Here is a 24,913-nt window from a genome sequence, read left to right on the forward strand (position 1 = left end):
TTTGTCTGGTTTGGCCAATAAATTGCACAGCATCAATGAGTTGTTATGAATCATTAAAGGTGGGTGAAGGTCTCAAGATTCAGAGATGTGGCTCAGTTTGGAATAGGTCCCAAAAGTTTGGTGCTAGTCCCACCTTTGAGACATTATCCAGGCTTCGTTGCTCTGGGAGGCATGTTAGGAATCTCCTGAGGATGGGTTTTCCTATCAGTTTCCCAGCACCTCCATCAGCTCCCCCAAATCTAAACATCCTGCTGCCTGGAGACACCCGTGGGGTTGTCAGTGGCCTCTACCATTGCTGGAGGGGCAAGTGGGACCTTCATGGACTCTGCAAAAACTCTGGTCTACTATCCTAGTATATGGCACTTTTATCTTGATTGACATGTTTTCTGTATCCTGCACCCTTAAATGGGGGCATGTCACCCTCCTGCCTGCAGAGACAGACATCATGTTGTGTTCACTTCTCAGTGCAGTTTGTGACAGAGAGGACTCATGCCTACCATGAAAAAGACTTTGCTTTTGTTCCTTCTTTGGCGGGGTGTGTGGGTGGTGGTGGTCTCTTCATCTAAAGTAAGTCATTCAGACTGAAATTGCTTTTTGTTTATTGTGTTTGGAGAAACACAATACCTGTACTCCTAACGCAGGTATCTTGCAGGGGAGATGAATTCTGCTGTGTTTTCTGTAACGTCACAGGAGCTGAGGGTAATCTGGGCCCTGAAAGAAGGCGAGAACCTGCCAAAAGGAACTCACAATAAAGGGAGAGACTTCTTTCTTGTGAGTAAAACACCTGCCAGAAATCTGCTAATTACACAATAACTTTATTATATCCCACTCAGAAGAACAAACAATACTTGAAGTCTGAGAAATCAGAATAGATTAATGCAGTCAGAATGTCTGAATGAAGCACATATTCTCTGGATCCTCTCAGAAGCTCCAAGGGAGCAAAATGACTTCAAGACACTCTTCTTTGTTGCTAGCACTACATAATAAAGTAATTGTGCAATTAGCAATAGATTAGTGACAGAAGAGAGACATTTTCTACTCAGCGCAGGTAGACGGTGGAGCGGCTCCGCTCATCTTGGCTTAACCTTCTGTTAGCCCCTGGTAGTTTCCAGAAAACAGCAGAGATACATCACCAGATGACTGGGATTTTTCTTCCCTCCTTGTCTGAATAAATTACAGCGTGTTTGATTAGGGTGCTGAGGAATGTGTCCTTACAAAAGCTTGCGTTGGATCCTTCTCATTCCCAAGCTCCTCACAGTTTCCCATTCATGCAAGACAGATGGCTGGAGCTTGCAATTTTGGGCTTTACCAGGGGCCTGGGGAAATGGTGGTTGTGATCATGGGGCTTGTGGAAAGAACATTTCATAATGATCCCTCCTGGCTTCTGAAGTTCCATGAGGTTTTCTGGCCTTGACAACTTTCCGTCATGAAAGCTGACAGGCAGTTTTACAACTGGGGCTGTAAAAATCAGGTGATGACTGAGGTTTGTAAAATGTTTATGGGTCTGAGAAGCTGGACCTGGCTATTAGGTCACCTGGCCCTTTCTTCAGGGCATCCTTTTGTGTATGAAAATGGGGGGGTGTTGGGGAGGGGTTAGAGCAGCCGTACCCTGGGATTTGGATGTGTGCGTGCGTGCATGTGCAGGCTTGGATGTGGGGGGGTGTCTCTTTTTGCAGGAGGTGGGCTGTGCAGTGTTTGGGCCATTAGGGTGTCTGAGGGCAGCTTGAGTGGGCCCATTTGGCGGTGTTAGGATGAGTGTGTTTGCCCATGCTGGGGCATGTGTGGTTAGAGGGGTGTGTACATGTGGTATTTTCGAGGGGGCAGTTTGTGAAAGGGCAGGGAGCTGTACATGGATGGAGATGTATTTTGGGGTGTCTGAGAAGGAGAGGGAACCAGTGTTTGGGCTGTTAAGGTGACTGTGGATGTGGGTGCGTTGAGGAGGGGAGGGAGCTATTTGTGTGTAAGGGTCTACTGAGCAGGCTGCTGCAATAGCTCACCCACCACGCAGTTCCCACTGGGTGACAAGTGTGAGCCCTTGGCTTAGAAGGACAGCATGGAGAGAGACTCCAGGCTTCTCCGTTAGGCCTGCTGCCCAGCAGTCTGACTGAGTGGCGAGATCAATAAAGCATCCCTGGAAGTGAGCAGCAAATGGGGAACTGGGATGGCAACAGTCAAATTAGAGAAGATGGGGAGGAAATTCTCCTGAGCCTATTACAGCTCAGCCCAAAGTTTGCTCCAGTTGCTGCCTGGCTCTGCACCATGCTTGGGGCTTGCTCCTGGTGCTGGCTGTGGGTGCTTGTGGCAGCCCAGAGAGAGGAGGAGCAGGGAGAAGCCAACACTGTGGAGTGCCAGCAAGAAGGAGAAGCTCTGCCGGTGAGAAAATCCTCCTGCAGCCTCTTCTCAGGCAAGAGCAGCCCAACAAGTTGATGGCAGGTGGAGAAGGTTGGGGGGATTCCCCTGGATTGCAGTCAGAGAGCACTGGCTGTTTTCCTTCTCCCTCTGTCTGTGAATGCTCTGGCTTTGGAGGGGCTCCGGTGGAGAGGGTGTGGGTTGCTCAGCACACAGTTAGGAAGGAGGGAGGTGCATTTCCATCACTGTGAGGCTCACTCAGGATTGACTCCTATGGACTCACAGAATTTGTGAGGCTCACTCAGGATTGACTCCTATGGATCACAGGTTCCCAAGCACATCAGCTGGAGCTAGGGGTTGTGGGCATGCAGGCAGGGGAAAAGGGAAGGAGGAGGTGTACATGGGTGGTGAGAGGGAAACATCGTCTGAGCACAGCCTGAGACCCAGGAAGCCCTATTTGTGAATGCTGCTTCTCCAATCTGCGCTCTCGGTTACTTGTTTAATCTATCTTGGGTCTCATATCATGCCCAGCACTGTAGTATATGAGCACCACAGAGGCTGAAATGTCCGGCAGGGACTAAAGACGGTGGCCCTCCAGGGCAGGGCTGAAGCCTGTTCGGTTGCTGCCTGTGCTGTAGTTCTGGAGGGAGAGGACTTTGGTCTCCAGGATTGTCAGTCTGGCTCGCTCACCGGTATTGTGAATGGGACGGGCTCTCCCCAGCACACGTGCATTGCCTGGGAGATTCCCAGGATAATTAATCTGTTCAGGAGGTTAGATTATTCTTTGTCCAGCTGACGCAACTAACCTAGGTGAACTGTATGTAACAGTGAACAGAAGAACCACACAGGGATCTGGGCTGCTTGTCTCTTCATTGTGTTGTCTGACATTTTTGTGTGTGATGGCTCTAGGTCCCGTGGCAGTGATCAGCGGGGAGGAGGATTCTGCCAGCCCCCTCCATCATATCAACCATGGCATCACCACACCCTCGTCGCTGGATGCTGGCCCGGACACGGTGGTGATCGGCATGACCCGTATCCCTGTCATCGAGAACCCCCAGTACTTCAGGCAGGGCCACAACTGCCACAAGCCAGACACATGTGAGTGCCTTATCCAGCTGGATCCTTCTGCTTATGTGAGGACAAGAATGGGGGCCGGGGTGGGGGGAAGAGGAGTGGGTGGAAAAAGAAGGATGAGGAGGAAGAGGTAAAGGAAGAAGTGGATGTGGGGGAGGATAATGGGTCTTGTATGGTCCAGAAATGAAAGTGAACTGAAAGGTAAATCTCAGGTCACAAAAATCACAACATACATGTAGGTGCTTCAGAAGGAGAATTCCCACCCTCACCCTCCATTCCACTTTCATCCTCCTACCACCACCTGTTAATCACCTTCCCCGTTTGGGACAGAGACAGCCTAGAATGGAGCCTGCAGATGGTTTCTTTGGGCACTGTACCTGAGGCGTGAGCCAGTGCAACTTGAGAGCAAAAGGCATTAGAGAGACCTGATTCCCCTGTGGGATAAGGATGCATCTACCCTTCCTTCTCCAACAATTCCCTACCCTCATAGCAGCAGGACTGCCTCCTTGAACAACCTGCAGCCGAAAGGGCAAACACAGCAGTATCTACAGGTAGGGCAGATACACAGAAAATGCTTGGAGCAGGAGAGCAACAGATTTGGACACTCCATTTCTTACACTCAGGGGGGGCCTCTGAAAAGCTTGAAATCTGTGTTGTGGGCAACATCCATTAAATAGCAAATATCTTCCACACCAGGTGATAAACTGTTCAGCCCAGCTTAGCGGGAGCCCTCATAAACTCTGATAGTGAAAGTGAAGGGCTATTAAAAAGGATGCACTGTTGGTCACCACATACCACAACTGCTTCCTGGGCCACTGTCCCTCAATATGTGGAGCCCATGCACAATCAGTGGATCAGATACAAACCTCCCGCTGCACCCTCTGCCTTTGTCAATTCCTAGAAGCAACCGCCTCCCACTCCATTTATTGTTCAGGTTCTTGGAATATTTTGCATTTCTTGGTTCCAGTCAGGGTTGGATGTAACAAAATGTCACAAGGAAAGTTATTGTCACCATCTTCCCGGCCTGACCAGAAGCAGGAAGTACCAGGGATCTTGCTGGAGAGCCAGACTCCCAGTCTGTTTTTGCAAACTCGGGAGGCTGGAAAAATTTGAGTCAGCAGCTGAGCTTTGAGGTGTTCATAGGAATCAAACTTCCAAACCTTTAGAAATTCACCCAGTGCTGAACATTAGGCAGGAACTTGGTTCTCCATGGCCGCGTCTTTTGCAATCAGATAACCCTGAACAGCATCCTCTTCCCCTCCGGCTGAGACGTCAAGGACTGGTCCTATCGCTGACACTCACACGAACTGATAGAGAGAAACATGAGCTGGACCTCCAGTCCTGGACTGCTGCTTGTTGCACTTCAGTCACTGGAGCAATGGGGCATATCCAGTTACTGTGCTTGGCTTTCCCTTTGATTTGTATTTGAATGTATTTCTTTTGATCAGTTTATACAGGGAGGGAGTGGAGTGTTTTGGTTAGGAAGAAGGAGCCAAATAGTGTGGTATTTCTGTATCATATTTATGTTTTATATTGCTTATAGCACCTCATCTCAAAACACTCAGCAGACTCTGATGGCTTTGATTCTCTCATTTCTCTCTCATCTCTGTAATATTTCATAGTACATCAACTCTTTTGGTGTGTAAGCACCATTGTAGTAGAGGTGGTTGAAAATCAAAGGATTCAATTTCCTCTGAGTTTTGGGGGTTTGGTTAAATATTATGGGGCTGCCCGGGAAGTAGATCGCAGCAGAATATGGTCCAAAAGCTTCACGGGTTCCGTTTGATTAAGATCTGAACAGTTCAATATGCAGCAGAACCACGAGGGGCTGGAATCTGGATCATTTAACCGGGCCATGTGGAGAGAATTTAACATTGTCAATAAATATACGCACAACAGATTATAGGGAAAGCACGTCCCTCTGCTTATCTGCCTGGAATCATCTGCAGAGCTCCATGTTTTTGGCGTTAGTTTAGTATATTTTAGGGCCCAATCCTGCAGCTCTTATTCAGACCAAACACCCTGTGACTTCAGTAGCAGTGTTGCATTAGCCCTGGAAAGTATTATAGTTCACCTTTACAGTAAATAAAACCAGCCAGACTCTTTGGAGCTTCCATTTGGTTTTTATTTTACCCAAGCTGTTCTGCCCAGCCCTCATTTAGCATGTTGGGTCTGGCTGGAGGTGAGTGACTGTTCCCATTCACCCAGCATTTTACACATTGGACCTCTGGTTTGCTCCTCTCAAAATATTTCCCCCTCCTCCCCCTCCCCTCTGTGAAGGAGAGGTGAAGCCCTTTAGATAGGCAAGCCTATTAATACCCAGCAGCGTCTATCCAGAAAAGGGGCTGGTACAATGCCTGGACATACCAGTGGCTGTTAGCCCCTGCCCTTCTGATCACTGTCTTCCTGCTAAGTCCACTAGCTAGATATTAGACTATGAAGCCCATCACTAGCAATGGCATTTGCCCCCACATGACTTGTAGAGCTCAGATTCACAGACAAGATTTTGTTAACGCATCGTCTATAAACTTTGGAACGTGGCTTCTCTCTTTCTTTAGCTTGGCCCTGCTCCCTGGTTGGCTGTGATGCCGGGTGTTTGGGCTGAGGACACACGGACACCTGTTACTGAATTACAGTGAGGAGAGAAAACTCTCTGTGCTTAATGCCATATTAATAGTACATTGGTGTGATATAGATTTCCGTCACCCTCTGCACTAACAAACATCGCTTATCATGCGGGAATGATGGATGTTTATTCCCAGCCACTTAGTTCTGCATAATGGAATTGCAGATGAAATATGGAAAGTGGCTTGCTGCCTGCTAAGCTTTGCCCCCTCTTGCTGCTTCTGCACAAACTTGTCCTGTGGGGGGTACTCTTACAGGCCCATTAATTACTGCTGTCTGCGAGGAGACAGACGTTTGCTTCTGACTATGAATGTGCTGGGGTTTTTTTTCCTATCAATAGGATGAAGGATGCTGGAGCTCTCTGTCTCAACTGTGATTTTCTCGGAGCTCCTGAGACCAGGGCCGTTCTCTCGTTCACCTACTTGCTGCTGCTCCCAGAATTAGAGAGATGGAAGGGAAGAGTCATTCTTCCTTTCCTAGATGTGGGTTTGGGGAAAGGGCCTGGAAGCAAATATGCCACCCTGTCCCTGTACTGGGACGTATTGACCCTTTGGGACCTCGCTCTCTGCCCCCTTCCGTCCTTTGCCATTCCCTTTGCTCCTTCCGGCCATAACTCTGTGTGCACCGGTCAGCACCATGGCTCGGAAGGATGCATTTTTTTAATAAACAAAAGCTTCAGCTTCAGTCGTTCTCACTCACCTGCAGGGGGTTAAGCTGAGTGTCAGATTTAAGATGGGGCATATTGATCTCAGAGGAATTGGTGGCAATATAGAGCCCCTTTTTTCTGGGACACTAAACAGGGATCAGGTGGGCATATCTGCTTACTGAGATCTCAGGGTATCGGAAGAGCAATGGGCATGGATGAATCTGTGCTTTCACTGTCATCTGGAAATAGTTGTGTTTCTTTTCTAAAATGCAGTTAAGTTGTTTTGGGTTAGGGCACCATATGGCAGGGAACTCATCAGAATTCAGCATGCAGTGGGTCAGAAGGTTCCATCCCATGAGTGATGCTGGTGCTGAAGCAAAACGTGACTCATTCTACCCTCCAACGTTTTCTGAAAATGGCAGTCGGTTCCTGTGGGCAGGAAACTGCAGTTTGCGACAAAAATTAACCACATGATGGTAGAAAAAATCATCTGCCCAAGAATGTCTGCCCAAGAGACATTAACACTGATGCGGTGCCCTGATGCTGGTGGGAAGGACAAATGTCACTGTTTTGACCATGAACAGCTGTGGTTGTTGACAGCAATGGAGACTTTCCACTCTAGCTCCAATTTGCCAGTCCTCCCCAGAGTAAAAAGGATCCATTTTGCCCCCTGACTCTAATTCCAGGTGGGTGATGGAAGAAGCTGGAAATTTCTTAGATCTAAAAGCTTCAGAGATGTTTTGGATGAAAAGGTTTGGAGGCTGACCTTGCTTTTGATAATGGTAATAAACACGGGCTATGCTGAGGTGATTATTTATTAGAACTTCTTGAGTCTGTCCCATCAGGCTCTATGCAAACATGGTAGCTAACGTTCAGTTGTCTTCCTGTTTTGTCAGAACAGCAGTATCCCAGGAGCAGTTGTTCTTGAGGAAAACTGGCTTTTCTGAGGTGGTTCCAGAGCAGAACTAGGAAGAAAAGGCCTCAACAATGAAAAATACTTACCAAGAAGGAATCCGAACTTTTCTGAAACTCCGGCAATGCTCAGTTTGAGTCTGGGGTGAAGGGTCAGTTGGGGCTGCTCTCTCAGAACAGGATGCTCTGGCCCCAGTAAAAACAGCAATGCTGGAGTTATTCAGAGCCTGGTTTGATTTTTGTTGCTGCTGCTGCTGCTGACTGGGCACAACGGTTGTTTGGTTTGTTTTCCTCTGTCGGGACTGGTGCAGCCTCAGCACTGCGATGCATTCGCCATGTGGGTGGAGCCGACGTCCTTCTATAGAGTACTAATGAGGGGTTTTTTACAACCTCATTTATTACAGGCTGCCCTGACATAATTGCATATTCTAAGTTAGTAATTACACATATTCACACTAATTAAGTAATTAGATATAATTACGCTAACTGTAAATACATGGTAATCGGCTAAAAAGAAGTATTTCAGGAAAGCCAAGACAAATCACACAATAAAGACACCATCAGCAGCCTTTCCGCACATCACTCTGTCTTTATCTTGCATTTGGAGTGAAGTTTGAAAGGGAATCTGTGATCCATTCAAAAATCATACTCTTTAAACAAATGGATTTCCTCCCCTATGTCTCTGATAACACTAGAAAGTCAAAATGAGAGAGGATTTTTAAAAATCCAGTTTTCCCCTCACTGCTGATGCTCTTTGTTCATCAGTTGTATTTTCTCTAGCTTGGACAACGGAAACTGACTAAGTCCATTCCATTTTGCTTGTAATCAGTTTTGCTCCCAGGTTCTCCAAGATGCACATCTTAGGTTGCAAATGTTTGCAGTTTATTTGTATGGAAACAACTGTTTTCACTGCTAATAGAAGAGGAAACGTTTCTGGGGGCAGTTAGGGTTTGCAAAAACTTATTTCCACCAAATGTAAATGTTGAGCCAACTTTGAGCTGATGACAGAGGCCCTTTAACTGTTAATGAGCAGCCCAGAGTAACTGAATTATAGTAGACATAGCCTCTGAGTAGACTGAATCCCTCCCCCCCGCCCCCCGAACCCTTTGCAAGTCCTACTGACGCTCACGTACACAAGCACTGACTCAGCTCTTTGCTCCTTCGGAAAAGCCTTAACCTTCCCAGAGACTCTAGTTCCCTTCACTTCTCTCAGAGGTTTGGCCATGGCGCTTTCTTGTGGGGGTACATCAGCATTCTATGCTGCCATCCTTTGCGGCCAATGTGTATCTGAGGTCATTAGGGAACTTAGTGGGGAGGTTTGGGCTGAGGCCTAATCAATATGCCGATGACACCTAATGGTGCATCTCCATCTCCACCAACCCAGGGAGGGTGATCAGGTGTCTCAGAATTTGGGTGAGGCTGGGGCATAGATGAAAGTGAGCTGGTTGACACTTAGTCCAGTTAGACAGAAGTGTTTATAGGGAGTGGGGGAAGCAGCAGGATGAGACTGAGTTGATGCTATACCTCCAGTTTGAGGCTGTGTTCATTTTTTATTACTTCCGCTCACAGCTTGAAGGTCGGGTTAGATTCCCAGATGCTTTTGAAGGATGAAAGAATAGCAGTGGTCAAGGGGCCTTTGTCCATCTAGATCTGACTAGGAGGCTGTGCCTATTTCTCTTGGATGTGAATTTAGCTGTCATGATCGATGCCTTTGTCACCTCTAGATCAGACTGCTGCAGAGCGCTCCATTCCCCTACCCCCAGCAAGAACTTCTTCTGTCTGGTTTCCCATTGCTGTCCAGCCGCCGGCCTTTCCACTGCCAGAAACCCTCTTGAGCTTTCCTGGACAAGAGTTCTCACTGATGGCTGCTGCCCAGTCCTGATGGTCAGGTTCGGAGGTGGGGTGGAGACCACATGTGAAATAGGCTCCCTGGGGAAGTGGTGGAAACCCTGTCTCTAGAGTTATTTAGAACTGGACTGCACAAAACATAGGAGATCTTATTGTAGGGGTTGATCTTACATTGACAAGTGGGTGGAGGGGTATAGGCTGGATCTAATAAGTCTCTTCCATCTCTTTAGCACTTATGTCTAGGAGGTTTCTGGCTTGGCTCTGTGCAAAAACCCTGACCTCAACACTCGCCTTCTAGCAGCTGGAAAACCTCCATGATTCTGAACTAGAATCCTGCTTCCAAACCTTGCAAAAACTCTGCTGGAAACTGCTTAGAATGCCAAGGGCTAATGTCAGTCTCTTGTGAACAGATTTTAATGTTCAAACCCCACAGGCAATGAAGCAGAACTGAGCAGTGCAGAGTGGCAGAATAAGGAAAGCGCAGGGCCCCACTCACCCTTTCTCGCCTACCTCCTTTGTCTCATTCTCCTGACTGACAGCTGAAAGGAAAGGTCACTGGCCTGCCCATCCAGCTCTCTCTATCTACGGTCAGCTCTCAGCTGGTTTCTCTCTCTCTGCTGCACTCTCCAGTATTCCTTATCTATAAGCATTTGTTCTCCATCCCATTTACCCAGCTGAGGAAGGGAGAGAGAAATGGCAACAAATGCCAGAGCTGAGAAGTCAAACCAATCGCAGGTGGAGAGTGGTAGGCTGACCATCCAGACCCGTTCCAGAGCTATTCTGAGTTGCAATTTGACCCTCAGGATTAACACCACTAGGAGTTGGTCTTCTGCCTTTCCTGCCATGGGCCATTAACTTGCTATTGAGCCAAAGGAATAGCAGGCTGCAGTGGAATGGTTGGCAGGTGCACGTATACCAGGTATATGTATACCACGTATACCAGGACTGTTGGCCAGTACTGCAGGTGTTTCTACATGGGTCCATTCAGGAGAAACCAAACAATTAAGGAGGAAAATTCCTGTCCTGCCTTTCTCTCCCAAAACCCTGCAGGCATTGCAAAGCATTGTGGTAGCCAATGATGCAGTGCCTGGTGGGACAGTCCCGCCCTACTCCTAATGTGACCCACATGCTGTCTCTATTTGCATACAAGCAAATCACCTCCTGCAGCTGTGAGGATGGGCTCTGAGGAAGTTAGATCCTACCAGTTACTTTAATGTGTGTTTATTGAAGATGTTTGTAGCAACAAAACAGAACAAAGGCAGCAAAGCACAACGCCAGCCCGCACCAGGAACTGAAGCTGACAGCACAGCTGTGGCGGTGATGCTGCATCCGGAAGCCACGCTCCCGAGTGCAGTGAATCCATTTCCATTAGAAAACAAACCATTAACTCATCCATAACTCAGTTATGTGCTGGTGACACTCACCTGCCAGTAGGGAGGCAATGCTCATGAAGGGATGAGACCCATATACAGACATCAAGCAGAGAGCAAAGCCTTCCCCTAAACACACATCCTCTGGCTCCAGAGTCACTCTTGAGGCCCCTTTAATCCTGGCGTGTCCAAAGGTGTCAGCTTGCCTGAGGTGATTTTAGAACGGAGCCAAAGCTCTATGAAGGGGGCCTGTAAGCTGTACGAAGAAGCAAAGCAGGGAAAGGCCTTCAGCATATTTCCTATTGGGCTGGAGCAACTCTAGCACCCCAGGCTGCTGTTGCTCATCAGAAGCCCTGTCCGTCCATCAAGAAAAGGGTAGTTTGATCCTTCCCACTTCAGCAGTATGGGAGCAAACTCTTCCACACTAGAATAATGATTAACCCTGAAGGCTACTTGGCTGCAGCAAGGATGTGTATATGCTCACTTGCCACCCTGGGCACATGCACACTTACCTGCACACTCATTTGTGCACCTGTGCACACTCATTTATATGTAGCCTATCCCGCCAATGTATTGCAATAACATACCCATCGTTCTTACTTGTACGCCCTCCTACGTACACGTTCATTTGAGTACGTATGCCTGCTCACTCGTGTACTGCAGTGACAAGCATGGTATAAAGCCATAGTTGGATTAGCTCCAGGCACTCACTCACCACCAATGCATGTGCTCTCACACGTACATTCACACCCGCTTATCAGGCGCCTCTGCTCACAAATAACTTTGCACCTGTTAATTTTCTACTTTCTGCTGAGCACGCTTGCCAGTTCTGACGCCCCCCCCCCGGCCCCCCGCCCCCCCCCGGCCCCCATGCAGATCCAGCAATGGCAGCAGGCTCACTGACATGCAGCCTGGGCAGCTTCCCTTTCACATATTGCCCCTCTGCCTGTCAAAAATGGCTGTCTCTGCAATTTCTGGGGGGGTGAAGGGTTTTCATGAGCTGACATGAGAGACTGGATTTTCAATTCGGGCAGATCATAAACTGTGAGGCATTTTGGGAGTGGTGGGGTGAGAAAGAAAGGATAGGGCAGGTGACAGAATGAGGAGAGAGATTATCATGCTGTAAATTGGTGCCTGTTTAATCATTTGCTCACCTATGTATTGGTATTTTGTAATGTCTGTCCGGTTGAATGTGTCTCAGCTCCACTCTGTTCTTGGGGCTGAGGTGGGTGTCTATGCCACAGAAAGACATAACGGTCTTCATCCGTCACTGATGTCCTGGCTCAGAGCTCCGTCCTCTCCGCCTGGCGTAATGGTGACACAGCATCTTGTCCTGGGGATATTGCTAACTCATGCAGCCCTGATGCCAGTGATAAGGAAGAAAGCTTTAGAATGATCTCCTAATAGCTGATTGATTGTGTGAATTATGCCTTGGGTATTTCTAAAAATAGATGGTATATCTGTAAAGAGAGAGAGCTGAGCTCCTTACCCATCAGGTATTTATTTATTGTGGGTTTTTCCTGCATTTGGTTTGACTTATAAAACTGAAGCATTCCGAAAGAACGTTGACCTGCCTGCTGTACCTACAGATCCATGATGTCCATGTGGTTCATGGATGTTGTGATTTGTGGAATGTCATGGTACCGAAGAAAGGGTTATTTTGTAGAAGCTAGTTGCCAGGTCCCAGGAGTTGCTTGGAGACAATGTCAGGCTCTCTTGGTACAGTATAATCCACCCAGTGAAAGTTGGTTTTGCAGATGTAACATCACATCCTGCTGGAGAGTTTTGGTTGGGTGAAGTCTTCCAGAGTTGATCTGAGTTGACTTGGTTTGAAGGAGATGCTCTCTCTGCTGGCAGTGCAGTTGAATTAAAGCTCCTAATAAAGACAGCAGTTATTAATGAGAAGTCCAGGTGTCGGTTAGAAAAAATATTACTCCCAACTATAGTGTGAGCATCTTTAGTAGCGCTGCCTCTCCCCATGGAGGTTTCGTCTGGTACCCTAGAGCTGATGTAATGGTGATGGTTCATCAGCAGTCACAAGTACTGTCCATTTCCAGTGCTGCTTTTAGACAGAGACTCCAGGAGTGGTTTCTCCTCAAAACAGCATGTACAGAACATGACAGAACCCACAGTTCCAGTGGTGAAACCCAGATAGAGATCAGGGTAGAAAGATGCTCTCCCCGATTGCAATAGGTTCACTCCAAAGACCTCCTCGTGTCAAAGGGGGCTCGCGTTCCGTGGACCTGCACAGGGGTCTAGGAACGGATGTGTGAATGGCCTGTGAATGCTCAGCCAGGCCGATTGCTAAATGACCTAGACGGTCTTTGTAAAGATTGTGGCTGTCTCCTGTCTCATGTACCAAAACTTGGCTATGGAGGATGCCGCATCTGTCGCTATGCCGCAGGCACTTGGAACAACCCAGTGGCGGACCCCAGGGTAGAACTGAGCTGCATCTAGTCCAGTCTGCTGCCTCTAACAGTGGCCAGTGTTGGGTGCTGCTGACGAGGGTGCCGCAATACAGTGCACCCGGTTATGCAATAGTATTCTCACTGAGGGGGAGTGTAGCAGGGATTTCTTCCTGACTCCAGCTAGTGATCACTTGGTGCCATGAAGTCTAGGAGCTCTTGCTGGTTTACTCCTGGGAAATCGTGAATGATTTATTATTTACATTGCAGTAGCACCCAGAGGCCCACTAATGTAATTGCACATACCGTTCTTCAGAGAAAGGTCTAATCCTTTTGAGTCTTACTGAGTTATTTGCCTTAATATCCTGCATCGGTAGTTCTCCAGGTTATTGATACATTAAAATATTGGTTTTAAATATGCTGGCTTTTAAATCTGGAGTGCCTTCTTGTTCTTGTACTATAGGAAATGCTAAACAGAAGCTTCATTGCCCTTCCTTATCCCAGTCTTTCACACCCTATCCCATTCTATCCTTTCTTATTAACCCTGTGCCAGGCTAAAGGGTTCTTTCAGAAACAAAATAAAAAAAACATTTCATTTATATTGAGAAATAACAGATCTATGTGGCTCTGATAAGTATAAAAGGCAGAGAAGGTGGCTAAATCTCCAAAGTGTACATGGCAAATTTGCCTTCTAATTGCAACACTGAAATGAAATTAAAGTCCCTGCCTCCCTCCCTCCTTCATCTCATCTTCTCTCACCCTTCCACCTCCTACTTGAGGGATTAATTTGAGCTAATCCTCAGATGAGCAAAGTCTTTAGGAAATCAAAGAAGTAAAGTAAAACCATGGGGGTAAAAAACCTCACACTCGACACTAATAAAGAAATTACTGGCGTCCTACATTATGAATTGGATAAATTTTTAATGGCCGGGAATGTGGTTGATTTATAATGCATCCATCTGGCCTGAAGAGCCCATTGCCAGCTAATAAATAAATGACTGGCCCCTTGTATTAAAAGTATCAGTCATTTTACATCATGGCACTGTAACTGATGTAGAGTATCGAGCATGGGGTGGAGTGGGCCTGGGGCCATGGCAAGTTCCATGCAGGCAGAAGAAGCAGGATGGGCTTCATGCCCCCAACCTATGTTTCAGACAAGCTCTGTGAGGCCAGAGAATGGGTCTCAGTTGAGGTGGTCCTGTGAGAACCTGGCCGGCTGGTTGCAGTCCTTGAACCCTGCTCCCTTAGAGGAAAGTGAGCTCAGCTGGGTTTTCCTTCCTTCCCCCGTACCCATTCGGAATTTCCAGCCTGCATTCTGGGGGGAGGTATCTGCTCTCTGGTTTGAAAGCTGTCAGTACAGGGGGGAGAAGCTCCCAGGAAAGGATCTCAGCTACAGTTCCAAGCATTGTGTTAAGCAACCTGCATTCTTGTCCTTGCATTGCTGAGGCCCTCACAAACCAAAGACAAATGTAGCTAGGCTGAGGTCTTGCTCCAAGTGTCTCCAACAAGGTCTCATTCAGTGCAGCTCAGTATCCTGTCCTGTGGGTCTTATACTTAGGGTGCAGAGCCTGTGCAAACCAGGGGACAGGAACCCAGAGTGTTTGGTGATGGGCCCATTAGTGGATATCATCGAAGATCTAGGACAAGATTTGCAAGCCCATGTTCACTGGGGCAGAGCCCAACAAGCCAGAGTGAGGCTTGGTGGCAGGACATGCCTTACAATGAGCAGGGCAAGGTTCCTCAAGGAAGCAGGGTGTCCAGGAGCTTTGGGTGTGTTCTGCTCTGGGTTTCTCAGGTAGATTTAATTAGCACTTCACAGCTCTCTAGAAACACTGATTACTCCTCACCACCACCTGTCAGGTAGCAAGGGATCCTTGTCTCCATTTTACAGAAGGGGAAGGCAGAAGGGGAATTGACTTGCACGGGGTCCCAGGGCAAGTCAGTGGCAGCTCGGATTAGATCCTGGAATTGCTGGTTCCCCAGCCTGCAGTCAGCCCACTAGACCATGTTGTGTGTTTACGTGCCTCCTGTAATTATTTCATAGTTGGCAAGGAGGTAACTCCCAGATGAGACCAGTTAAGTTAGCTCCTTGCCAACTTGGTAGGAGCTGGGCTGAGCTGGGTGTGAAGGAGTAGCTCCATTTTACAGACATCATTGCCAAGCACATAGATATGTCATATGCTTTCAAAGAGGCTCATTGCAGAGCTTACGAGGGGAAGAGTAGGGAAATATTTGCCGTATACAAAAGGCCTCCTTACTGCCTCTCCTTACGTGACTTCCTTTATTGGCTGAAAGAATGCAACATGGAGCCTGGGACATTGGACTCGCTGACCGATGAAAACAGAGTGCTCCAAGCTACAGATTTTGTCTTGGTCTGGAGGAAGAAAGAGTTTATTGCCTTATTTATTATGTTTCCCCACAGTAGCATAAATAATATTTTCATAATAGATGTGGACCTTATGAATAATACAGAGTCTTGATCTAAGTAATTGCGATGCTTTTTAATATAAGAGATCTTCAGTGTCAAGTACTATTAATGAGCTGCCTTTACTCTCTCTCTCTGCTGAGGGCAGTTGCAAACCCCAGCACTGTGAGAATTTGATATATATGGGGAAGATTCTAATGCACTGTTCAATCATCTTGTTCTCTTTGAGAGACCCCAGAAAAAGACCCTGTTTGCTGATTTTCTCAGCCTTCCCTGGGTTTTGATAGATGCCCAAGTTGCATAGGTTGCTGGGAAACCAATACTCTTACATTTCGTATAAATCTGTGAACATCTGATTGATCCACACATTGGCATTAACTACTCTAAATTGCAGGGACTACTTTGAATTAATGCATATATAATACACTAATTCCACCATTATATATACATTGTTTTAATAAACCTAGGGTGGATGAAGGGTGCCAGATCATCCTGGAAACTGAGTTCCTCTCTCCCTAGATCTGGTATAGCACAGGAATTTGCAGTGTTAGTTTCCATAACCAATATGCCTCGGTTTTGCCCTGGAGGGACCTGGTAGTTCAGCTTCTGTGGCCCATTTGGTCTTTGGCCTCCTTTTTGAGGCTGAAGACAAGAGAGGGCAGTTAGATGGGGGGGAGACATTTTCACAAGTGCCTATATAACTTTGGCACTTTGGAAAATTTTACTCATGTGGTTTTTTGTGATGTGGACACTTGTCCACTAGGAACAAGACAAAGACCCACCACCCCATGGGCTGTGGGACTAGTTCAACTACCTGGTTGGCGTGGTGGAATACTTTTCTCAGGGCAGAGGTAGAAGCGCTGTCCTGAAGTGCTGCAGGAAATGTTGATGGTGCTCTTCCCTTTGTCAGCAGAGCACTGAACAAGCATCCCAACATGTACGGAGTCAGGGCATGCTGTGCTGTGCTGCTTGAGGTGATGTTTTTTTGGGATGAAATACAAACAAAAGATCCTGGCCACACTCCTTGTGGTCATTAAAGATGAGCGGAAAAGTCAGATTATTAGACATGGTGTTGTGGTTAGATTCACACTCAGGTAATGGCATTCTGCCTGTCTGATTTCCCCCTGCAGTGTTAATTGGAAGTACTCCTCGTCACTTGCTGTCCTAAAATCCTGTGTAGACTTGCCTCCTATGTGCTATTAAACAGGTGGCTATGTTGTTAGAAATGGTTCCTTTATAAAGTACATGCTGTCTGTAATGCCTTATGATCCTTTGGGATGAAAAAGCACTGATGATACTAATTATTATTAAGACTGAACACACAATACCTCTTTAGCAGTTACACTGTCATCTGGGGGGATAATGTGATGGTGGTTGTGGGAATTGCTGTGTGGTCATTTTCATTTTACGTCACTGTTCATATAAAACAGCCATTCATCAAGTGGCCTGGTTGCCTAGTGGTCAGTGTTCCTGAGATGGCTTCCTGCTTAATGTGTTCGAGGCCATGTGTCCTAGTGCCAGGAGGCCTCTTTAGATTAATGGAGCTGTCTTGGAACATTATGGATGCCTTTTCCATTTTTTTCCAGACTTTGCATCTCAAGCCCAGAATCAGGCTGTAAATCTCTTGCATTACTCTTTTCCCAGCCAAGTTAATTTTTAAGTAGTTTCACTTCCTCCTTCCCCCAACTCCCTGAGGACTGGAACTCTGGAAGGGGAGAACTGCGGCCTGCTGGCTTGGCAAATACAAGGCCTAAAATCAGGCCTCACCAGCAGTGAGAAGAGGCAGGGAGGGGAAGGTCTGGTGACCTTGGATGGTGAGTCAGGCAGGGCCTGTGTGGCCTCCAGTGTCCCTGTGCCAGAGGATAGCTAGTATCTCGTTGACCCAGTGAGCCTCTGCACATAACTTTTATTGATCATCAGCTTCTTAATCAAAAATTCAGTCACAGTTCGATGCCACAGTTCTCCCCCTCCCTCTTCAGGCTTCACCCCAGGTGAGGCTCACATTCTCATTATGCACCCAAGAAGCTCCTCTCTGGGGTTTGATGTGTGAATTTCAGTTCTGGTGAACGTGTACAGCTACCACAAAGCTCTGTTCATTGTGTTTCTGATCCACCACCGGCTGGTCATGCTGACCTTCTGCCCATGAGTGCTCCCCAGCTGACTTGGAAAGTCCAAGTCTAAAATCAAAATTCGTACTCAGGCCCCAGTATAGCAGTGCCTAGTGCTGCTGCTAAAGTGCAGAGCTGGCTCACGCCTGCCATTATTTAAGCACGTGGCAGCTGGCTACTTATCTGCCAACTTTTGCATCTATACAGCTGGGAGTTTTCCCTCAGTTTGCACCTGGCTCCATTATGAACAGCATGGCGCAATGACGCAGCATTGTTCCTCACAGCCATTGCTTTGTGGGGAGAAAAGTAGAAAACAGCTCTTCTTCCCATTTTCCCTTCACGGTTATGCTACAAGTGCAATTCCAGTGTTGGAGAAGAGTCCAGAGGGAAGGAGGAGGTGACTCTGCTCAATACAGAAACTATTCTAGATGGTAATATGGAGAGATAGTCAAGGTTTCAGATGAGCAGCCCCCACTCTGCTGTACCCTTCCCCGGGTGGACTAAAGGAGAAGACTGAGCTCAGGAGGAAGGCAGTGCTGCAATGAATCTGTGCCCCACACGCTGCAGAGGCAATTGTATAAACCACACACACACCTGGGGAACTAGAACCCTCAGCCTTAAGTCCCAAAAGCTCAGGCCTCTGCCACCTGAGCTAAGGTAGATCTTTGTAATGGGTGGTAGTAATCAACCCCTTATCTTCTGTATCAACCAGCGCGCAACGTGACACCACACACATTTACTGACTACAAGCTAGTGGAGGACAAGGATGTCAAGAAAGAATGCTCAGAAGGGCACATTAATAGGGTGAAGAAAAGAGACCATGAGAGAGGGGTGACTGGGGCAGAAGGATTGATCTTGGGAGGTGGAGATAACAGGGCAGAGGAATTTGGATATAGGAGGTTAATTGCGGGAAAGAACACACAGAACAGCTCTCAAGGGATTTAAATTGTGTGTAGATGATGGGAGAGAGCATAGGGGATTGCAGTCCTCATGGAGGGTCAAATGGCAGCCTTGGTCCTTCTAGCTGGACCTTCTTTTTTCTTTCCCTGACTTTCTTGTATATAGTTCAGGCCAGATTTTCAGGTTACTTAAAACCAGTGTGTGATTTGAGTCCCCACAATGGCCATACAAAGTGCACACTCATAATTTTGCACAAGTGTTCTTGGTCATGTGTGTGTGTGTTTTACGAATTTGACTTCTTTTCTTGCGCTTGAGATGTCATCGTGCTCCAATTGTTAGAAGAAATAATGGACCATTTTTGGATGGGACATGATTATTTTTTGGGAGATGAACCTTGAGTTAGATGTGTTTGTTCCTGTTGCATCATGTGTAGCTCAGGGCTGAATTTGCAGTTCTGTTTGATTTTCTGGTATGCTTCATTTTCCTTCTCTCCTTTGGTAATTGCTGCATTGAAAAAAATTCTCCTTGCTCCTTATGCGATCAGTACTGCATATTCTGTATTGGTTACAGTGCTCTAATAGCTTAATTTGACTGTGCAGGGTCATGTCTCATTTAATGCTGGCTGGTTTTCTTGTCAATCAATAAAAACTTCATTTAAAAAAAAAAAGGAAAGAAAGTGGGGGCAGAAACCCAGCCATTAGTGAGCTAGGCTGAGACCCGCAGTACTCACCTGGTTTCCAAGTGGTCATGCTGCAAAAGCTTGTGCAATCTAGCCTAAGTTGAGCCTTCCAGATTCCTTGCTGACTTCTGCCAATACTAATCAGAAGCAAGGATAGACCTGAATCACAGAAAGGCCCTCCCTTCTGGCCCCCAGCACCACTGAGCGGCTCCATGGAGTCCTTACTCCACCCGCTTGCATGTCCTCTAAGAGGAGTTCGTCTCCTAGGTCCCGTGAGTGTTTGTATAATTCTCCCCATGTCCCCATCTCGACGCTGGGGCCTGTTGGTCTCTGTGTTCCACATGAGTGAACCATGTCTAGCTCAGAAACTCTTACCTTTCCTTGCCCTTCTGTTGTTTACCACTCACTCAGAGGGGACAAGAAGAGCCTGATTTGCGTTTGTTTGACTCATTTGCCTGTGAAATAAACATGTCACATCATAGGAGGGTGTCAGCAACCCCAGTCTTGCGTCCACATTGTTCTCCTCACTCAGGCAGCTTAGACAACCCTTTCAGAGGTTTTATGTAAGTGGACTGCAATTGAGGAGGAAAAAGAGATGTCTCAAGCTCTTATCTTAGCTGAAGTGTAGCTGCTTCTACTGAGTTGGCTTATTCCCCAGAGAAGGCTCATAGCTAAATGTGTCAACCTAGGGCCTGGCCTTTTGTAAAAGAGAATCTGCTTTTTTCCAAACTGAAACAATATCAAACCATCACCTAGATGTATGCAGGCAGCCTTTGCAGGGTGACAGTACTTGTTTGGCAAATCACTTAGCTGACCCTTTGGTTGTTTGCTTGTGAGCCGCCGACCTCCCTGACCTCTCAGGACTTTATTAACTCAGCTTCCTGCACCATTCTGTCAAGCAGGACACTCACAACCCTGTGAAGTTCAGCTGGAATCAGCAGAGCCCTCCTGTTCCCATTTGGAAACCTCTACTCTTGGAGCTGCGGGTGTGATTCCCAGCTCACGTAGAGATATCTGAGCTAGCTCTGCTTGAGCTAGGGTGCTAAAAACAGCCGAGTAGCTGGGATAGCACAGATGGTGGCTTCGGCTTGCCACCCAGGGAAGTAGCAGGGGTCTAGGTGGGTATGGCCTATGGGAGTACATGCCCACTGGACACCCTGGGTACTTATTTGGGCAGTTAGCCTGTGCTACCCTGGCTACACTGCTAATTTGAGCGTGATAGCTGGAGCAGAACTCGTGCAGGTATCTGTGCAAGCTCAGAATCACACCCCCAAGTCCAAGTGCAGACATAGCCACCATAAGGGAGTGGTCAGAAAGGCACTGCCTCTCCCCAGATTGTGTGCGGCATTGCACAGTTGGCCAGGTGAATTATGCTGGAGTTTTGTGCCTCATTCTGAAGCTTTAGATCAGGGGTGGCCAACCTGTGGCTCCAGAGCCACATGCGGCTCTTCAGAAGTTAATATGTGGCTCCTTGTACAGGCACCGATTCTGGAACTGGAGCAATAGGTGCCAACTTTCCAGTGTGCCGGGGGATGCTCACTGCTCAACCCCTGGCTCTGCCACAGGTCCTGCCCCCACTTCACCCCTTCCCGCCCCCTCCCCTGAGACTGCCATGCCCTCACTCCTCCCCCTCCAAACCTCCTGTACGCCACAAAACAGCTGATCGGGAGGTGCGGGGAGGGAGGGGGAGACGCTGATCGGTGGGGCTGCCGGTGGGCGGGAGGAGCGGGGTGCATGGGGGATCTGATGCGGGGCTGCTGACGTATTATTGTGGCTCTTTGGCAATGTACATTGGTAAATTCTGGCTCCTTCTCAGGCTCAGGTTGGCCACCCCTGCTTTAGATAGTAGCCACTGCTAAAGGCTGAATAAAGGGGTAAATGGACTGATGTTTCTGGCATGGCACAAGACATGCTGCTGGAGTCCAGTGCTGGAGTCCAGTGCTGCTGCTGGAGTCCAGTGTTGTTAGACGTAATGGGAAGAGGCAGGCTATTGGGCTGGATGGACCATTTGAGCAATCTATAATGGCAGAAGGTGGAATAGTAGACAAGACAGAATTATGGAGTGATCCGTAATTGCAGGTAGTGGGACTGCAGGTTGAATATTGACTAGTTGTGTGATCCTTGATGGCAAGACACCAGATCTGATAGACCTGCAGGCTGATCCATTAAGGCAGTTCCTGTTACTTATTCTCCATACTGAAATATTCTTTCATCAGAGAGTCAGATGTGAAGTCTCGATATGAAGTCTCTTTAAGAGGAGACTTCCATACAGTTACTGACTCGATGCAGTAAACAGAGTATCTGCGATGGAATGCTTTTCCTGCAGAAATTTCACATCCTTCCTCGTTTCCTTGCTGATCTTTAGGGTGAACCAGTGAAAGGAGCTGTACACAAATAGTGCAGCCTGTGATCCTGTGGGTGTCCATTAGCGAGGCATTTGCTCAGTGTTAATGGACCTGTTGATTAACAAACAAGCCATTGAGGAAAGCTGCTACCCAATCAGAGTGGTTTGGTAGCATTTGGTGTTGTGCTGTCCCACCTCCTCCGTGCATCATTCATTCCTGGTGCCCAGGCTGCTGCAGCCAAATCCATATCTGTGCCACTTGAGAAAGGATCCGAACCAGGAGCTTGTCCACATCACTCGCAAACAGCTCTTTGGGGGAGAAAATCGGATTTCTTTTTGAAGAGAAAGAGACTGTCGTGTAATGGGCTGGTGATTTGATTGTCATGGGCATTTTTCGGTTGATCCTATTACAGGGGAAGGCAGGGTTTACCAATTGTGTCTTGGGAATGCCTTGCTCAGATGAGGTTAAATTAACTGGTAACATCCGCGGAAGAGCCCCAACAGGCTTTAGAAACACTGTAGTAGTAATGGTTCCTGAAGAAGTCACAGTGCATGGGAACATTCAGTCAGTTCTATAAAAACTTCCAGGCTGCCTGTCTGGGCTCAGTAAAGCTGAGACAGATGAAGTGGGTGAGGTAATATCTTTTACTGGACCAACTTCTCTTGGTAAAAGAGACAAGCTTTCAATCTCAGCAGGGCTCTCCTTCAGGTCTGGGAAGGGTACTCAGATAAAGCTGTTAGTTCTTTTCCTTCCTACAGAGCTTTAAACTTTGCCCTTTTTGCAGAATTTCCCATAGTGCTTTTGCCAGTTCAGTAGCACTCCCCATAGTAGAAGACTTAGGCCTGGTCTACGCAACAGGGTAAGGTCGACGTCGACCCAGCTGTGGAATTGTCTTCACTTAAATTTGTCTCCCTTCAACATAAGTGCCTCTCTATGCCAATTTAGTAACACCACCACTCCGAGCGGCATAAAGTCACAGCCAATGTAATTAGGTCAATACGGTCTCAGTGCAGACATTGCGTTGTTTACACTGACTGATCCTGGCCTCCAGGAGCTGTCCCATAATGCCCCACGCTGACAATACAATTGATACAAGCGCTCCTGGTGAGGTTGCGCACCGCCTACCCAAGGAGCCAAGCATGCACACACAAGCAGTTTAATAACTGTGGTGGCTGTATGCACATAATTTTGTAGTGTTGACATGTCAAGAGTTGGGGTTTTGAGCACTGTGTTGATTAACATTGTATTACGCTGTGGTTCAAATGCTCCCTTGTTTATTGTAAGGTGCACACTGCTGCTAATACCAGCAGAGCTGACCCCATCTTTGGAGACTTTTGCAGAGTTCCCATAATGTAGACAAGGACGTAGCACATTCGGGTATGTCTACATGGCAGTATGCAGTGAGCCTGCCAGCCCGGTTCAATAGACATGGGCTAGCCAGGCTCACGCTAGCCCTCTACAAATAGCGGTGCGGACAGTGCTTTGAAGTTGCAGCTCAATCTGGAGCTTGGCTCTGAAGCCCACCCCTCTTCCCTAGGCGTCAGAGCCCTGGATCCAGCCTGAGCCACAACTTCAAAGCGCTGTCCGCAGAGCTGGTTTTAGAGTATGAGCACGAGCCCCGTTGGCCCAAGTCTATCGGCCCAGACTGGGAGCTTCACTCCAAAATGCTGTGTAGACATGCCCTTCAAGGTCTCCCAGTGATCTGGGATCCCTGAGTACAAGCCTAGGCACTGCACTTCCCTGACAGCCCGTGGTGGCCATCTGTGCTGAGCAGCTGTAATAAAGCTGTTGCGGAAACACTGGCGTGACCCAGCAGCACCGAGTGGGTGGAAGGAAAAGAACAGGTTTCTGGGTACGGGTTGTATTTTAGACATAACGATCATGCTTGTAACCAGTTGCTGTGCTTGTGGGAAGTGAAGTTGAAACCTCAGCGCTTTGTGGGGAGCGGAGGGCACTTTGGGCGTCCTTTGGCTGCCAGTGTAAAGAAACCTATTGCCTGGTCTGGTATGCCGCCATCACTGCTCCTCTGGCTTTGTGCCCACTGCACAAAGAGACCTCAGTGTGTTAACTGTTAGAACTGTCTCTGTTGTGCCAAGTCTGACTTTGTTAGGATCGTCCTTCTTAGGGCTGACGGGAGCCGAAGTGACAAGGCAGCGGAGTGAGAACCATTTGGCGTTTCTCTCCCAACTCTTCTGGGTGCCTTTAATTAGCATGACTGTAGTGCACATGATTACGCCATGTCCTCTAGTTCCCCTGGTTAGACTAAGGATTCCCATAGCTCCTTTTCTAACCACTGCTGGTCATTTAGAAAGACTTCTGTTAAAAGCTGTTGTAGTAAAAGTTCACCTGCAACATGCTCACAGTGACACATGCATTCGCATGTCGCGTGCCTCTTCATACCCACATCATATGCTCACCAACCTCACACCCTCCTGATGGCCTCACCCTTTCTGTGCCATCCACACACACATCATCCACTTACACAGTCTCACACTGATGCTTTCTGTGTTGCTCAGGCATACAGTCACATGTACAACAAAACTCCACCCTGCCACACTCACTATCACTCCCATACATGTCACATACTTTGTGTCACTTGCTTGTCCCTATCACGTGCTTGCACACCCAATGGACTCACACAAACACACCCACCACACACACTCTCACACATGCACAACCGTTCTGTATCACTCATCCCACGCACACTCACTACTCTGAGTAGTGGGGGGGCGGGGTTCTGGACAGTTGTATTTTAGTGAGTTATCCTGTCCCAACGCCTGCCCGTACTGACCCCGGGTGAGCGCATCCTCTTCTCTCCTATGGATCGTTCCTCCTCCATGGCGATTGATATGTGAGCGCCACTTGCTTGTGACACAAGTAGGGCAGACGGCTACAAAGCCTTGCGCGGAATTACATGGTGTGAAATGAGATCTGGCTGAAGTGCTTTAAACCCATCGTGCATTTATGTGACTTGGAGGGCGGGGGACAGAGGGAAGTTAGTTTTGGACTCAAAGTAAAACTGGGTCAGGCAAGGGCTGGATTCATGAGGCTCAGAGCTGACTGCCAAAAGCTGCAGCACAAAGATTCACAACCAGGCTACTGACAGGAAAAGTTTGCAGGAAAGGTACCTTTGTCCTCCTCAAAAAAAGAAAACCCCAAATGAGGCAGCCAAATGCTTTCAGCCCACTGAGCATTTCAGCCCCTGGCCCTCATTTTCAACCCCGCAC

At 47.7% G+C, this 24,913-nt stretch overlaps 1 protein-coding gene across 8 annotated transcripts in view; it reads left to right on the plus strand.

The window, feature by feature from the left end:
* The window catches only part of NTRK3 (neurotrophic receptor tyrosine kinase 3), a 328,552-nt gene that overhangs the window by 191,506 nt on the left and 112,133 nt on the right, over nucleotides 1-24,913 (plus strand). For all 8 annotated transcript variants that reach the window (XM_084640450.1, XM_084640449.1, XM_084640451.1 and 5 more), the window contains one exon: nucleotides 3,259-3,447. In XM_084640450.1, coding sequence (XP_084496576.1) covers nucleotides 3,259-3,447 — 189 coding nt within the window. The remainder of the gene's footprint in view (nucleotides 1-3,258; nucleotides 3,448-24,913) is intronic.

Source organism: Lepidochelys olivacea (assembly GCF_965140295.1).
Source record: "Lepidochelys olivacea isolate rLepOli2 genome assembly, chromosome: 10".
Classification (NCBI taxonomy): Eukaryota; Metazoa; Chordata; order Testudines; family Cheloniidae; genus Lepidochelys; species Lepidochelys olivacea.